General features: G+C 42.7%; 2 protein-coding genes across 6 annotated transcripts in view; one reads left to right on the top strand and one right to left on the bottom strand.

Annotated features, from left to right (window-relative positions):
* Positions 1–2844: 2844 nt before the first annotated feature.
* aanat2 (arylalkylamine N-acetyltransferase 2) lies at positions 2845–4726 on the top strand. Its single transcript, XM_019866492.1, has 3 exons — positions 2845–3489; positions 4101–4255; positions 4400–4726. The coding sequence occupies exons 1-3, from the start codon at positions 3321–3323 to the stop codon at positions 4703–4705; spliced, it is 630 nt and encodes a 209-aa protein (XP_019722051.1). The 5' UTR covers positions 2845–3320; the 3' UTR covers positions 4706–4726.
* Positions 4727–5826: 1100 nt separating this feature from the next.
* The window catches only part of rhbdf1a (rhomboid 5 homolog 1a (Drosophila)), a 34564-nt gene continuing 22884 nt past the window's right edge, over positions 5827–17506 (bottom strand). Inside the window, exons 4-20 of one of the 5 annotated variants that reach the window (XM_019866488.1) lie at positions 17444–17506; positions 16944–17051; positions 15765–15978; positions 14226–14432; positions 13307–13426; positions 13070–13230; positions 11985–12236; positions 11786–11897; positions 11606–11680; positions 11370–11531; positions 11193–11293; positions 11052–11115; positions 10854–10948; positions 10674–10749; positions 10422–10522; positions 8567–8720; positions 5827–7807 (exon numbers count right to left, since the gene is read on the bottom strand). In XM_019866488.1, the coding sequence (XP_019722047.1) occupies positions 7388–7807; positions 8567–8720; positions 10422–10522; positions 10674–10749; positions 10854–10948; positions 11052–11115; positions 11193–11293; positions 11370–11531; positions 11606–11680; positions 11786–11897; positions 11985–12236; positions 13070–13230; positions 13307–13426; positions 14226–14432; positions 15765–15978; positions 16944–17051; positions 17444–17506 (2485 nt within the window). In that variant the 3' untranslated portion in view covers positions 5827–7387. The remainder of the gene's footprint in view (positions 7808–8566; positions 8721–10421; positions 10523–10673; positions 10750–10853; positions 10949–11051; positions 11116–11192; positions 11294–11369; positions 11532–11605; positions 11681–11785; positions 11898–11984; positions 12237–13069; positions 13231–13306; positions 13427–14225; positions 14433–15764; positions 15979–16943; positions 17052–17443) is intronic. The other 4 variants (XM_019866489.1, XM_019866487.1, XM_019866491.1 and 1 more) reach the window with 4 other exon arrangements.

Here is a 17506-nt window from a genome sequence, read left to right as displayed (position 1 = left end):
AAAACGACCATGTATAGTAAGGCGTTTTGGGCTGAAAAAAACGACCATGTATAGTAAGGCGTTTTGGGCTGAAAAAAACGACCATGTATCGTAAGGCATTTTTAGCCCAAAAAAACGAACATGTATAGTAAGGCGTTTTGGGCTGAACAAAACGACCATGTATAGTAAGGCGTTTTTAGTCGAAAAAAACGATCATGTATAGTAAGGCGTTTTGGGCTGAAAAAAACGACCATGTATAGTAAGGCGTTTTGGGTTGAACAAAACGACCATGTAAGGCGTTTTTAGTCGAAAAAAACGATCATGTATAGTAAGGCGTTTTGGGCTGAAAAAAACGACCATGTATAGTAAGGCGTTTTGGGTTGAACAAAACGACCATGTAAGGCGTTTTTAGTCGAAAAAAATGACCATGTGTAGTAAGGCGTTTTGGGCCGAAAAAAACGACCATGTATAGTAAGCCGTTTTTAGTCGAAAAAAACGACCATGTATAGTAAGGCGTTTTAACCTGGAAAAAACGACCATGTATCATAAGGCGTTTTGGGCTGAAAAAAACGACCGTGTATAGTAAGGCGTTTTGGGCCGAAAAAAACGACCATGTATACTCAGTCATTTTGTGAAATGTTCCTTGGTGTGAGTGTGAGCGCAAATAGTTGTGCGGAGAAGAGGATCAGAAAATGGATGGCCACGCACATTTTTGAGAACACACAGGAAGGCCGGAATTGAACTCTGCACCTCCGCAGCGCGGGACCAACAAACTAACCATTCGACTACCAAGCATGGAATCAACAATCTATCTTGGCCCTCGGTGTGAGTATGAGCGCAAATAATTGGGTTGGGAGCAGGGGGGGGGATCAGAAAATGGATAGCCATGTATGTTTTTGAGAACACACAGGAAGTCTGGAGCTGGAATCGCACTCTGCACCTCTGCAACGCAATGCCGACGCACTCACCATTCGATTACCATGGAGGTCATGCATAAAAGGGTTCAAATACTGAGTGTTCTTAATTGATCCTTTTTTTTTTTTCTCTAAGCGGCCTTCTTCCTACACGTGGTGCCACCTCTGCACAACAGAAGGTCACCTCCTCTCTCTGGAGCGTGATTGGCTGCCTGCAGCTGCTGCATGCTGGGTTGACATTAAACCACATGAAAGCTAATCCTCCATGGTCAAGTGTTGCGTTGTCACCTGTTTTGGGCTCCACGTAAGCAGACCGACAGACAAGTTATGAAGACACAGAGAAGGATTTAAGGTGGAGCACATTCTTAATATATTTATCTTTATTTTGGCTATGGGTCATTTCACCAAATTTGAATGTTGTGCCTTTTTTTTTTCTTTTTTAATCAAAAATACAAATATTAAATCCTTCAAAATGTGTACTGGCCCATTCAAGTTAATTTTTAAGCCAGTTTTATTGTTGTCATTTGTCTAATTTGTTTAACAGGACTAAAAGTAGCAGGAGTGAGATTTTACCACCGAATTAACAAAAAGATGAGATCGAGCCACCAGGAATATAAAATAATGACATGTTGATATACCGTGAAGTCAAAGCATAGTGAGTCCAAAAAAAAAAAAAAAAAAAGATATTTTGGAAATCAACAAAATAAACAATTTAACACAGCAGCAAATTTCACAGATTCCGTGCAATGGCCCAAATCCTCAAATTAAAATATGTGCTTCCATTTTGTCAATGCAAATTCATTCTTATCAGCATTCTTGGCGTCTCCAACCTTCTGAGTGAGTTGTTCCTAATATTTTGACCGCCCTTTTACCACATGAGGGCATTTGGCACGTGTGAGGTGTCCCCCCTTGAAGCCCTGATGGGGTCCTAATGTAAGCACGCTGAGCTCCATTTCATTAGCGTGTCTTTAAACCTCTTTAAGGGGGTCAAATCAGACAGACAGCAAGCCAAGCAGATCTCCGAGCGTGCGATTCCATGAGCTTCTCGTGGCCTTGATCTCCCAAAAACGTGTGCACCGCCCGTAACAACACTCAAGACACTCACTCGAAAATCATGCTCGAACATCCAGATGAGTTCTTTTTTCAAAGAGCAACATGCTATCGGGAAGCCGCACACGTGGGGAGCGTTGAGAAGAGACGAAGAAGAACATCGCAGGTGCAGTGTTTACAAAGAATGCCGTGTTGCCTCAAAATAAACCAAGTTAAAAAAAAACAATAAATAAAAAAAAAAACACTAGTCTGCTTCTTTCGCAAGCCAAGCAAGTCAGCGCTCAAGGAGAGTGCAATTTGTAATTGGCTCAAATGTTTTGTCACTGGGTTTCTTCCTCACGTATCTCTTCACGGTCGACAAAATCCAAATCCAAACGCTAATCAAAATAAATCAAAAGTTAATAAACATTTAAATAAAATAATAAAATCAACAAATATTCAAAAGTCAATGAAACGTCAACCAAAAAAAAAAAACCCATACAAAAATGAATGAAAAAAAATCAACAAAAATCAACCATAAATGAATCAATAATTAATTACATTTATGAAAAAAAATCTATCAAAAATCAACCAAAAAACAATCAAAATATATAAATCAAAAATCACTTTCGAAAACAAGGAAAAATCAACCATATATCAAGAGGAAAAAAACAAATCAACTGAAAATCGAATGTAAAAAATATCAAGAAAAATCAACAAAATCAACCAAAGTCAATTAAAAACCAGCCCCCAAAACAATATAAAAAAATCAATATTTATGAAAAATCAGCAAGAACGACTGTAAAATCAACCAAAAATCAGTGGAAAGAAAGAAATAAAATTCTGTGAAAAAAAAAAAAATCAAGAAAAACCACCAAAAATTCACTGACAAAACAAACACAATTCAATGAAAAATAAACCATTAATCTACCAAAAATCAACGCCAAAATCACAAGAGACAGCAACATGGCTTGTTCTGGCAACCTATGATCCAAGAAACCAATAGTGTCCGTCCAAGGTGTTTAAGATGGTAAAGGCTCCAAACCCCCATGAAAAGATGGCCAAAATAAATAGACAAAAACACGCTTCCATATTTTTACATACAGCGTATCAACATTGAGTTGCAATTTCTGCAGGAATTACACATCCACGTACATAACACTTTTGTAACATCTCCCATTTGTCAAAGTGGTACTGTAAAAAGTGTTTAGGCCGGATGCACCCAGCAAATGCCCGTCACGGGGCGGGATTACGAGACAGAAAACGAGCAGGTGTCACGTTGCCGGCAGCGACTTACGCAAACACACGTCGTCGTCATCCTCCCTCAGCTCACAAGCGCACTCCAGCGAGAGACCCAACGAGCCCAACATTTTTGTCCTTGCGAGTCCAGTCGGCATCATGAGCCAGCACCCGAGCGTCTCGTCGCCCTTCCTCAAGCCCTTCTTCCTGAAGACGCCAATGCGGGTGGTCAGCCCGCTGCGGCAGAGGCGACACACGCTGCCCGCCAGCGAGTTCAGGAACCTCACGCCTCAGGATGCCATCAGCGTGTTCGAGATCGAGAGAGAAGGTCGGCATTCTATCCATTATTACTGTTGAAATTTTCAATGACAAAAAAAAAAATCAACATTTGATCATATTTGCTAAAACAGTCAGGATGACATTTCATGATGGTGCTTATTGTTTAGTAGTTCCAAAAAACCCCAAACTAATTATTAACCCTTTCGGGGACAGCGGTCATTAAAGTGAACAGCTTACCATGTTATCAGGTTACAGAAGGGATGTCAAACTCATTTTCGCCGCGGGCCACATTTTAGTCCCCATTTCCCTTGGAGGGCCGTTACGACTGAAACCATGTTAAAAAAAGTCAATAATAACGGTTTATTCAACTATTGTTTAAGTTACTGTCATGGGTGGTTGGGCAACAAGAAAATGCTGACAATATCTCTTTTATTTATTACTTATGAGAATTAGAAATTTTGGTACATATTTTGGCAAGTTGCCATGTTTGATTTGCTTTCGCGGGCACCTAAAATGATGTGACGGGCCAGATCTGGCCCCCGGGCCTTGAGTTTGACACCTGTGGGTTACAGGGTGCACGGAAGGGTTGATGACAATGATTTACGAATGGTGCAAAAATTTACCCACCGTGACCTGCGCATAATCCTCTCTCCGCTCCAGCTTTCATCTCGGTGTCCGGCGAGTGTCCTTTGACCCTGGAAGAGGTGCTGCATTTTGTGGATCAATGCCCGGAGCTGTCGCTGGGCTGGTTCGAGGAGGGCCAGTTGGTCGCCTTCATCATCGGCACGGGCTGGGACAAGGAGAGGCTTTCGCAGGTCAGAATGCGCCACAGAGTCAGCAATGTGGTGCAGGTGATGTCGCTGTAGAAAGCGACTTTGAATTGCTGCAGCAGCTATTTTTAATTAGAATGATCCTGATTTAAAAAAAAATATATATATTTTTTTGTGGGTGTCCCACAGGAGGCCATGACGCTACACGTGCCCAACACAACAACGGTGCACATCCACGTGCTGTCGGTGCACCGCCACTGCCGGCAGCAGGGCAAAGGCTCCATCCTGCTGTGGCGCTACCTGCAGTACCTGCGCTGCTTGCCGCGCCCCCGCCGGGCCCTGCTGGTCTGCGAGGACTTCCTGGTGCCCTTCTACCGTAAGGCCGGCTTCAAGGAGAAAGGCCCGTCGGCAATCAGCGTGTCCAACATGCGCTTTCAGGAGATGGAGTATTTGCTGGGCGGGCAGGCGTACGCCCGGCGGAATAGCGGCTGCTAGTCCCGCCCACCTGAATGACACCCCCCCCTCATTCATAGGAAAACTGCCTTAAATGCACTTTTACACCTGCTGGATGGCATTTGCCGTGCAATTTGTCCCATCAGACTTTAAAAACCGCTCACTTCCTTTGATTTTCCTCCCTTTGCTGGGTTCTGTGCAAAAGGCTAAGCCACACTAATGTTGGATCTTCAGCCATGACTGATATAATCACAGTGTAAAATTGCAAATGGAAAAGCCAAATTTAAGTCGGGTCTTCTGTTTCAACTTTGATGCAGTCTGTGTGAAATCAACATTGCAACATCATTCCTTTGCTGGGTTTTGTACAAAAGGCAAAGAAAGCTGTGTTCATGCAAGATCCAGACTCTGTGACATTGAGCACAGCTACTGCAATATCCACTCTTCAGTGGGTTCTGTGCAACTGAATGCCATGTCTCCGACTACAACGCTGATGGTGTCCGTGTGAAATTCCACACATTATGACAATGTCCCTTATTTGTTGGGTTCCGCGTAAAAGGCAAAGCTGCATTAATGCCGAGTCGACTGGGTTACGAGTTGGATGGAGTTTCTGTGTAAACGTACTCACAGACACAGCGATATCCACCCGATGCTGAATTCTGTGTGAAAAGCAACGCCATGTTAACGCCGAGCCATTGGTGACAACTCCGTCACAGAAATTTCTTTCCATCAGGTTTTCAGTCACAACGCTGTCTGATAAGGCATAGTAGTGTCAAATGTACGACTTTTGCTGAGTTCTGTGTAAAAGGCAAACTGCTTTGACACCGGGACTTCCTCTACGACTGACGCCGTCTGTGTAAAATCGGATTGTCGCGGCAATTTTTGCCCTTTGCTGAATTTATGGAAAAAGGCAGAGCCGGATAAATGCTGCGTCTTGTTATTTACGATGGCAGTTTTGCAGAATCTCCGTGTGAATGAATAATAAAAGATCAACACACACACACGGTGATTATTTTTATCTTTTTTTTAATTATATCTTTTTACTGTTTTTTTCAGTTACATGTGAGTAGACGGGCAGCTAAAACGCTGCCATTTTCAAGACGAACATCACTTCTGAGGAAGCAATAAAACAACATACAAGGAAAAGGAAAACATTTGAGTGCTCAGCATAATGTTAACAAAAAAACAAAAAAAAAAATTATGGCAGTAGTAGTTGGTACATTTCTCTTTCAAACAAGGCACCGAAGGTTTTGATATTGGATTTCTATTTGTTGCGGCTTGTCCCTGCTTTCGGTTTGAGATTGCCTGAATGAGTTCTGTGGAAAAGGATAAGAACCAAGTGTGGGGGGAAAAAAATGATCATGAACATTCAAATTGGGTTGAAGGTTTCCAAAAGGTTGCAGTTTTGTTGTCGTATTAAGTCATGACACCATCGCGTGCAAGTGTAATGTCCAAACGTGAAAAAGTATAAAACCTTTTTTTTTTTAATAAGATCAGGCATGAATTTTAAATTGGTGAGTACTCTTGTCGAAGATTCTTTCACTGAGTCACAGCGATGTGTTTATAGAGTTGGAATGATAAGAATTCTGAATGGATGAAAAGGTGTTTTCGGTAGGAACAGATATGTGAAATGCATTTATCCAAACAGAATCGCTGGCGAAGGGCAGAATCCTCGCATCTCCCCCCAACCCCCCAAAAAAAAACATTAGGCAGCCTGTTGAGTCATTAACATTGAATCGTTTTGGTTGGTCAATAATTTGTAAAAACAGCAAACCCACGTGGGAACGGCTCGATAGTAGCCACTTGTGGGAAAAAAAATATGAAATTGACCAAATTTGGACATGCAGTAGGAGGTTTCCGCCCAATAGCAACGATACAAATTTTTTAATAGTTAACAAGTGCAAATTAAGTTTTTGTAATTCATGAAAAAGTGCTCCAATGTGGTGTCTTACCTCGTAACTGTGACGCTAAAATAGTGCATTGGAAGTTAGAAAACTATCGTATGAACTAATATTTCAAAATTTGCAATTATTCATTTTGACGGTGTTTTTTTTTTTTTTTTTGGTCAAGCGCTAGCACAAATATGTCCAAAATGATAAAAATGTTTTAGGTGGGAATTGTGATATGGATAAAGTTTGTCTCGTAACTGTACTGTTACATCCGCCAAATGTGTGATTTTCTTTCTTTCTTTTTTTTTTTTTTTTTAATGGTCTCGTACAGTCGACAACAAAAGCTTACAATTCCACCATTGGAAGTGATATTACAAGTCAATCTGCTTTCATTTTTTTTTTTTTTAAGTGCTGTTGTGAACATAAAGGGGCTTCAAATAATTGAATCTAAAACAAAATAGGGAATCGAAGTCACAATTCTAATTCATAGGGCTTTGTTTTAAACCTAAAAAAAAAGCAACAATTTGAGTGCTAAATCACATTTTGTTTCCCCACATGTGGTCCTGATCCTCCTCCTGTTAAAAATCTCCGCGTCAAGACCGAAACACAAATACCAACGATTGGCTCGGTGAAGTACTGAGCCCCGTAAGGAGTGCACGGTGGTGGGCTGAGCAGAAGGGGGGTGGGGGGGAGAGATTTAAAAACAAAGGTGACACGTTGCTCGTATATCGACCAGAGTAGAAAAACACAAAGCATCTCGCCAATGGAGTTCAAGTGGTTTCAAAAAAGTCCCATTCTGACCTGATTGGCTGGGAGGGGGCGGGGCTTGCGCGAGGCCTCAGTGGAGATGCGCGTTGAGGTCGTACTTCTCGCAAAATTTGTCCGTGAAGGGGATGCAGGTGAGCAGCTCGCACCACTCGCACTTGATGGGGTAGACGTAGAAGAGCACGACCAGGCCCGAGAAGAGGCCCACGAACACCAGCAGGAAGACGATGATCTGGCAGCGCTTGCGGTACAGGTCCATGCGGCCGAAGCTGATGTAGGGCAGGAAGGCGAAGGACAGGAAGAAGCCCGACACGAAGCCGCTGAAGTGGGCAAAGTTGTCGATCCACGGCAGCAGGCCGAAGGCGAACAGGAAGAGCACCACGCACAGCAGCTTGGTGAAGGCCACCCAAGGCTGGGCCAGGATCTGCCAGCTCTGGAACAACTCCACAAACAAGCAGGCCAGGATGCCGAACTGAGAGCCCGCCGGTCCCACCTGCGCAGCGAAACGTGGAAAGGAAAGGTTGCGACATTACCTTTCGCAATTTATTTGCATTCTCTCAAGAATGGTGCGCCATCCATTTTATTTATTTACTTTTAAAGGTGGGTACATATTGTTTTCTTTCAAGGATGCTCCCAATACAGTACATAAATTGATGAGAATTTAAGAATTTTTCATGTAAAATAATAAGAGGTTGACAATATTTCCCCCAAAATCCAGTGTTAGGAACATTTCATCCGTTTTATTATTTTTAAGTTAGTTTTAAATGGAAAAAAAAACAAACCCACACAAACAGACTTTTTACACATTTTTTTGTAGAACTAGAAAGACCAAAATACAGAGGGGAAAAAAAAAATCACTTCAATTAAGCAAAATTCAAATCTAATTCAAATCAATACTCCTATTTGACATGTTTTATTTATGTTAATTTATTTCACTCTCTCACTGTGTAAAAAAAAATTTTTTTACACAATTAGAAAACACAAAACCCAGCTTTTTAAAATCTAAAAATCAAACAAAATTTGTCAAAATCAATTGGAAACAGTAACTCACATGTCACATTTTAGAACGCATGCAACATTCTATGCTTATTTTTCAAGCCGGGCATTCTGGAGTAACTCCACATGTCTACTTTACCATCTTCGGTTGTGTGCCTTTTTCCAGAACCTGGCTTGCGATAGACTAAAATGACCGTTGCCGCCAAAGCGTGAACCAAAACGCACTCGCGTGCGTTTCTCATTGTGCGCGGCTCACCTCGGCTCTGTACGGCAGGAAGATGGCCGACGCCAGGTTGCCGGTGATGCCGCTGACGATGTAAATGATGGAGATGCGCAGCCATCCTGCCAGCTTCTCCAGGTCCCTCAGGATGGTCATCTGGAATGCCACCGACACCATGCAGTGAAGGACCCTGGCAGGACGGCACCGGAGGAGGTCACGTGACTTTCAGTAACCTTGTACGATGTCGCCTTGGTACGGGGCGGGTCATCCTATTCGGCCAATGTGATTCAATGCCACTAAATGGCTTCATGAGGCAATTTCTTGAATTAGCCACGACACCCAAAAGCTTTTAATGGAGTCTAGCGCTTTTCACGGAGTGCGACGGACCAGCCTGGCAGCAAACAACAGCAGTTGTCCACCCTCGCTGGCCGCAACATTAGGTACACCAACACGATTTGACGGAAGAATTATATCAACAATTACAAAAATAAAATTCATAAATCAAAGCTAGTGGGCGAGGGCGGGTGTCACTTCAACAAAAGTGTTGCTTTGCTGTCGTTCCGTAGCATCTTTGGTGTTAAGGAACTTGGTTGAAGTGAGTTGAGGTGGCTGATTTAGACAAAAGTAGTACTCTGCTGACATCTTGGGATAAACACAGGATGAGACAGTGATTTTCAAAGTGGGTTACAACTCGTGGCACGTGGGCTCCCTCTAGTGGTGACTCAATTAAATGCTCAAACTCTGCAGAATGTTACAGTCTCTTCAACGTTTTTAATACAGAAGAGTTCAGTTGTATTTGATTTTTAAGTGCAACACATTTGCACGTCATCTTTTATAACAAACATTTATTTGGGTAGAATTTTTATACATTTACAACGGCAGTTGTCCACCCTCGCCTGCCGCAACATTAGGTGCACCAACGCGATTTGACGGAAGAATTGTATCAACAATTACAAAAATAAAATTCATAAATCAAAGCTAGTGGGCGAGGGCGGGTGTCACTTCAACAAAAGTGTTGCTTTGCTGTCGTTCCGTAGCATCTTTGGTGTTAAGGAACTTGGTTGAAGTGAGTTGAGGTGGCTGATTTAGACAAAAATAGTATTCTGCTGACATCTTGGGATAGACACAGGATGAGACAGTGATTCTCAAAGTGGGTTACAACTAGTGGCACGTGGGCTCCCTCTAGTGGTGACTGAATTAAATGCTCAAACTCTGCAGAATGTTACAGTCTCTTCAACGTTTTTAATAAAGAGTTCATTTGTATTTAACTTTTAAGTGCAACACATTTCGACGTCATCTTTTATAACAAACATTGATTTGAGTAGACTTTTTATACATTCGTTCAGATAATGGATAGATGGATGGATGGATGATTAAGCACGGTATTTTATTTTCCAAATTTTTCAACATAGTGTTCATGTTTGTTTTTCTTCTTCTTTCTACCCACAATCTTGCTGCTGTAGACTGTAAATTTCCCCAGTGTGGGACAAATAAAGGATATCTTATCTTATCTTGTCTTATCTTATCTTATGTTCAAACTGTGCAAAATATGCCAGTAATATATTTTGTAGAAATAAAAGCATCATCTCTGTAAGTCAAGTTAATAGCTTAAAAAAATGTATTACTTAACTATGCTTTACTTTAGTTTTAATGCATGGAGCTTCCAATTAGAGAGAAGAAAAAATGTACTACTTTAGATTCCCTATCAAATAATTCTCATTCTTTAATTCATCCCTTCATTTTTAGTTTTGGGGAAAAATACAGCTCGGTGAAACCGCATAAGCATTTTCCCAGTTCCTCTTGATGAAGACTGCCCCAACATGCAAACAAGTGTTCCGAAAGCCAGCGTCGTTTTGACAACAGAGCGCATCTCGATTCCGCAAAGACTCACCCCGCATGCAGGAAAAGTGACAGCCAGAGTCTGTAAAACTGATCCGGGACTTCAGGGTTGAGGAAAGGCAGCAGTCCACATACGTCATCCATACAATGCACCTGCAAGATGGAACAGCGAGATTGAAATCCTGCTTAGAAGAAAAAAAAAACTACGTCATCCATACAATGCACCTGCAAGATGGAACACCGAGATTGAAATCCTGCTTAGAAAAAAAACCCCAAAAACTCACGCTTGCAACACGGAGCTTACTTGGGAGCAGAGAGTGGCTTCCTCGTGGAAGAAGCCATTCATGAAGTCACAATATTCCCGGGATGTGATTTCACATCTTGAACAAGAAAACGTCAAGTCGAAGGTCATCCAGAAATTTTGAATTGATTAAAAAAATAAATAAATAAAAAAAATAATAATAATAATTAAAAGTTTCCTTACCTCCCTTTGGTTCCGATGCAGCAGGGTCGGCCCGTGATGGTGCAGTCAATGTGAGGCAGGTTGGTGTGGTTCCCTGTGTTTGACCTGGTGCAAATCTAACAGTAGACAATCACATTTGTGAGAAGATTAAAAAAAAAAAATTCCAAAAAATTCAAAAAAATCTTGTTTCATGTAGAAAAAAAAAACATTTCCACTCACTGGCCACTTGGTGATGTCGTCGGGCCACTCGTGCGGCGGGACCGAGGCAGGCTCCAGACATGTCCTGACAGGGACAACCCAGCCGTTAGTAGCCTGCGCGTGTGCTTAACGGCGCGCCAAAGTGCGCTTCGGGATGCCTACCTCGGGTCTTGATGGCACACGGAGCCGTATTGTCTGGCTTTCCCGTTTAGGTGAGGCGTGCTGGAATGCCGCGGCCACTTCACCCACACGGCCAGAGTGCTCTGCGACACGGAACGGACGAGTCAGAATCAGTCACGCTTGCGACGGCGAACTCATAAAAGACGGCGCTATACGGACCGAGCACTGCTCTTCCGAGGTCTGGACGCAGCCCGAGCGATCGTTGCGCACGCAGCACGCCGAGTTGCGTTCGATGTCTCGTTTTTCCCTGATGAACTCATGCACTTGTTTGTCCTGCCGCATGCATGGAGAGTATTTGGCCCCCAGGTGGATCAGTGCCTCCTATAAGGGCAACGAGAAAGTTTGCGCTACGCGGCGTTTAAATCGTACATTTCCACGCTCGGGCGTGCGCTTACCGAGCTCGGCCCGATCCAGAAGTTCTCCTGCTGTACAAACTTGACATTTTCGTACACACCTTTGTTTCTTAAAACCTGGCCACACCGCAAAAAAAAAAACAAAAGACCAAACCCGTCAAAGCTCTCGCGTCACAGCGGCATCGTGAAGATGCCCGAAAAAGCCAAGCGTGCGACACGCACAGAATCAACCGTCTCGTGCTGGGAGAAGCCCACCGGCGCGATGCCGTAGATGCACACGGCCAGGATGGTGATGAGCATGTGGACGAAGGTGATCCAGTAGGTAAAAAAAGGCCTGCAGGGTGGGAGGGAGGAGAGATTAAAAAAATGTAGACTCAAGAAACAGTTTATGACGAGTTTTTATGTACAATCTAATGAGCACCTGTGGTCGTCCATGTCCTCGATCTGCCTCTTAACGTAGCTGTCGATGCGCTTGCGGTACACGCGGTTGGTCAGCTTGCCCACCATGCCCAGCCCGTAAGGCCTCTTCTCGCGGGCGAATAGCTTCTTGACGGGTACGGCGATGCGCTGGCCGCGCCGCTGCCCGCTGACGCTCACCACCTCCTGACGCAAGGGCACCTTGGGCGGGCCCGGCGCGCCCTCTTTGGCTTTACGCCACCCTCGCTCCAAAGGTCTACGCGCCGTCACGTGGCCACAAAAGACAGAACGTTGATCACATTTGAAAAGCGCTTTACTTCAAATATTTTAAGAGACGTTATGCACTTTTTGGACTTGTTTTTTTTTTTTTTTTATGTATTTTGGATCTCACGGTAGTGGTTTACGTATGCAACACATGGTTAAAAATACATCATAATAAAAACCTTTTGAATTCATCGGAGAGAGCTTGTAGATGTATTTTCTATTCTCAATATTTATTTTTACCTAAGAAAAAAAAAATTCGAAATATCCTCCTATATAGCCCGCACAAAGGAACAAAATGAAATAAATACAATTTTTAAAATAAATATTTTGTCATGCAATCAATGATCATAAAATCAGAATTTAAAATAAATTGATAATACAAAACAAATAACTTTGAAATTGGCCAACATCTGTAACCAAACAATTATTGAAGTAAGATTAAAAACAAAAATTCAAAAAACTATTTTGGGGGAAAAAAATGGATACTTATTTTCATTCATATGCAAAATATGAAAAAAAGTCTTTACAAAATTTGAAAAGAAATGAATAAATAAAAAAATTGTGAGCATGCAATATTGGAACAAAACAAAATATTTATTTAAGTCTAATAAATTCAATTGTCAATGGCATAACCCAAAATTTTTAAACATTAAAATCCAAGATCAATTTAAGATTTATCGTATCTTTGACCATCAAAATTTTGCAAAACTCAAGACTTTTTTTTTTTTTAAATCATTTTTTGGGGGGGAACAAAAAAATCCACACAATTGACACCTAGCTTGAGAATTCCTCTAGCGCAGCGCCATCTACAGGCGGCGGACTCACAGCATCAGGTGACTCCTCTCCAGCGCCGTTTTATCCAGCGCACTTCCCGTCAACTCGATCTCATCCTTGTCGCCATGCTCGGCCTCTTTCATCGCCGCCTCCGACGGCGACTCAAACACCTCGTCCGCAAACGTGGACAGCTCATCGTGCATCAGAACATCCTAAGGAAAGAAAATACTTTGACAGGCGCAAATACAAAGCGCATGTGGCGGTGGTCGTCCTTTTAGACGGACTTACTCGGGCAAAGAAGGACGTGTCCAGCTCATCGGGAAAGTCGATGTCTTCCTCCATGAAGCTGGCAGGGGTGAAGCTGCGTCTTTGGGTCCGTCGCAGGGTTCCGTCCCGTATGGAGCGCCCCTAAAGGAGCACATCGCACGGATAAGCGCTCTTTGTGAAATACACCTGAACTCAAATGGCTTCAAAATTTTGGTCTAGATTAGGGCGGAACGATTTTTCAAAAATCTAATCGGGATTTTTTTTTCAAAATATTTTTTTTCCAAAATAGTCATAAAAACTTGTAGTCAACTAATCTAATGCACAAATAACAATAGAAGAATTGAAATATCCTTAAATCACCTTAAAAAATAAGCAGGTGTCCATATGTGAATTTATTTTCGAGCTATATAGCTCAATATTCTAAATAATCTTAATGGCTCCCATTTTGGGCTTGCAACGCACCAGTTGATCGCTTAGGACACAGGTGTCAAACCCAAGGCCCGGGGGCCAAATCGGGCCCGCCACGTCATTTTATGTGGCCCGTGAAAGCAAATCGTGTGTGTCAACTTGCATAATCCTTTGCTAAAAACTGTATCGAAATGTCAAATTATCATGTGTCATAAATAAGGTGGAGATTTTGCAATAATATTGTTATCCACTTTACACTCATTGGAACAATAATTGAACAAACTATTAAAGTTGACTGATTTCAAAACTAGTAATCCATTTTTGTTTTTTGTGTACAAGTAATAATGCGATCAGACGATGAAACATTTTTGTGGTTTCACTGTCATAATGGCCCTCCACGGGAAGACGTAACGCCAACGTGGCCCGCGACAAAAATGAGTTTGATACCCCTGGCTTAGGCAGACGCGATAAACCAGTTTGGGACAAGATTAGAAGGTGTTCCTAATAAAGTGTCTCAAAACTCTCAGCTCACCTTGACGAGCGCCGCCGCCGCCCTGAAGCTCATCTTGGCCACCGACTCCCTCTTGCGTCGGCGGGGTATCCGGTTGAGGCCCGAGCGCGAGCTGGTGAAGGAGCAGAGCGACGCTGCCCCGGGTGTGATGGGCGTCTGCGGTACGCTGTAGCCATCCACCTCCTCCACCATGCGGAAGGCCCGACCGCGAGCCAGCGGGTCGACGATCTAGGGCAACAATCAGCTTCAGCTATGGCCGGCGGGCAACTTTTTACACCAAACAATCAATACAGTGGAACCTGTAAGGAAGTGCTTTTAGAACTTTTCGCATCAAGTATCACCCAAAAAAAATTTTGTTAAATAGCTGTCAACAGACCCTCATCATGGCAACATTAAAATACAGTAGCACATTCGATCGCTAGCCACTGTAACATTAGGCACAGTTTGAACATCACCATGATGCTTAAAAATAAAAAAAAAATTGACAAAACTACCTTAGATTATGAATTTTATTTGCTGCATGAATTCATTCATGAACCCAAACATTCACAAATGGAAGTCATGTTTCCATTCCAGGTCTTGAACAAAAAAGTGATAGTGACTTTTTTTGTCAGTAACGTGAAGTTAAAAATACTGTACAATATAGAAAGAAGTGAATACATAATGTATTATGAAGAAATAACAGAGTATGTTCACGAGTAACCCACTGTACAAGGCTTTTGCCATTTCACATTTTTGTACCGTTTACGGTCACCGTGGTTACAGCTCGCCCAAAATGGCCGCCACATCCAACAATGAAACACGGCTTTGTCGCAAAGTTGTCATGGGGGGAGCGGGAGGGGGGCGTTAAGAAAGGTGCAATCCAAATTCAATTCACTGTTCTCATTATAATTAGGACAGAAAGTAGATTTTGCCAAATCCAATTGCGCAGCATGATCACAAACACCATACCCATATTAAGTGATTACTTCCGACTTTTTTCAACCGAAATCGGGTACGGCTTCCAAATAAGACGAGTACTCGTAATTTTTGGGGTGAGTGAGGGGAGTTTATAATTATTTTAAAAATAATAAAAAATATATCTTTTTTTTTTTTGTATTATTTGAACAAATCCTCTCAAAAGTAACTGTTAACATGTCAATGGTGTTTTAGACTGTGTTAGAATGAAGCTAGCTGGGCCTTTCTTTTGGCAGTCGTCAGGGTATTTTCAATACACAACGTGTCCAACTCTTTGTTTGATGTTTACTTTGACCGGGACCTTCAACTGTGAGTGGCATCAAATGGCTTGAAGCCTTTTTTTTGGGAAAAATTATTTTGAAGTGAGAGAGCCAATGATGCTCATTCATGTGGTGGGAGAAAAAGCACCAGTGAGTTGGGGTTACTTTCAGCCAGTATGTGAATACTGTTAAGTTATTTGTATGAGAGTTAAGGTTAACGTGCCTGAACAGTTACTCTAAGTTTCATGATGGAGGCAGTTTGACCTTGATCGTGTTTTGCCTTTGATGTTCAACTGCATTGAAGAGAAGCAGCAATGCTTTGTTTTTGTTTTGTTTTTTTTACCTTCTGCATGCCATGCGAGGAGGAGGGCACATACAGCGGAGGCGGCGTCTCGGTGCTGGCGAGCGAGATGTTGTCCTGGCTCGGCAGGTCCATCTCGCGAATCACCTGTGGCTTGAGCTTGCCGTAACGCAGGCTGCAGTGGCGGAGGCTCTTGCGCTGCCATTTTTGCGTGGCGTCGCCATCCTTGCTCACCCCGAACCAGTCGGCCGTGCCCCTGGCGCCACGAGCAGCCGGCATTCAGTCTCACGGTTACAAACAAGTGCGGCATTCGTGATAAGATAAGAACATTAAGGCGAACAGGACGACACTTCCCCCAGATGTCATAATAAATGTGTGAGGGAACACGTCTGGGCATGTTTGTGCGCGGAAGGATAGCATGTCGCACACCCACAGACCCACACACCCACATAGGTACTTTTGCGCACCCGCATGCACGCAGTGTATGTCAGAGGTAAGCAAAGTATTTTTTTTTAATTTATGTAATTAATTATTCATCGTATTAGTCCTGGAATTTTTGCCCCCCCCCCCAAAAAAAAACTGGCCCATCACATCTTTTTTTTTTTTTTTTTTTTTGGTCAAGGTTAACATCATAAAATATGAAGACAAGAAACATTTTCACAGAAACCAAACATCACGGTTGGTCATATTTGATTCAAGAATTGTTTACTTCATTATATTAAAGTGACAAAAACGCAAAATTAAAAATGAGAATGAATTATTATTCTTATTAATATCATTATTAATATTATTATTATTATTATTATTATTAACCCTTTGAGGGACAGCGGTTACTACGGTGGACAGCTGATCATGTTATCAGCCTACAGGGTGCATGAACTGGTTAAATAAATACATATCATAAATAAACAAATATTTGACAAACACATTTTATTTGGTGTAAATTTATTTACTAATTTAACCCATTTGACCAATTAAAAAAGGTCCATTTTGGCCCTCGAGAACAAAAGTTTGCTCACCCCCTGCAATATTTGCTAACCAATCAACCCCAAAATATTCCTCCAATTTAGAAAAGATGATTCCTCCTTACGTGAAACAAATGTGGCTTGGTGGCGGTGCGCAGTGATTGTTAAAAACCAAACCAGCAAGGACAAAATCGAAGCGCACATCCAGCGCCGTGTGCTCTCTGACAAGCGGGGGGGGGCTTTTACACCTGCATACCTGAGCAGGGTTCTGGAGAGCGAGTGGTGCTTCCTGGTGCTGCGGCGGGCAGCTCGCTGGCCCTTAACGGGCACCGTGTTAATCCGCTCAAAGTGAACCCTCCTGCTGCTGTCGCCGGGCAGGAGGAAGGTGCGGAGGGAAGAAGAAGGAGAAGGAAACAGAGAGAAGAGAACGGGCAGTGAGAAGCAAGAGTGCAGCGATGGGAATCATCGAGCGGGGGGGGGGCGCCGAGCAGACGTTTAAAGCAGGAAATCGAATTCAAGCAATTTACCTCCCTGATGATGTAGGTCAGCCAAGGTCAAATTCTTGGTTGTTCAAAATAAATGGCTTACAGGGGTACAGAAAGTCTATTGTAGACGCATTTGTCGATCACGTGTTAGTACGCGGGGAAGGTCAAGATGACCAGCCATGCAATTTGCATCAAAAGAAGGAAACAAAGGAAAAGGTAAAAAGTTTTTTTCCCTCACACAAGTGTGTCAATCAAACGCACTGGGGCTCACCTCTTGATGGTCTGCGTGATGGACGACTGGCGCTGCAAGACCGGCCGCCGGCTGTCAAAAAAG

The sequence above is a fragment of the Hippocampus comes genome, unplaced genomic scaffold (genome assembly GCF_001891065.2).
Source record: "Hippocampus comes isolate QL1 unplaced genomic scaffold, H_comes_QL1_v1.1 scaffold99, whole genome shotgun sequence".
NCBI lineage: Eukaryota > Metazoa > Chordata > Actinopteri > Syngnathiformes > Syngnathidae > Hippocampus > Hippocampus comes.
Note: the sequence above shows the minus strand (reverse complement) of the source record. Positions and strands in the feature narration are given on the sequence as shown.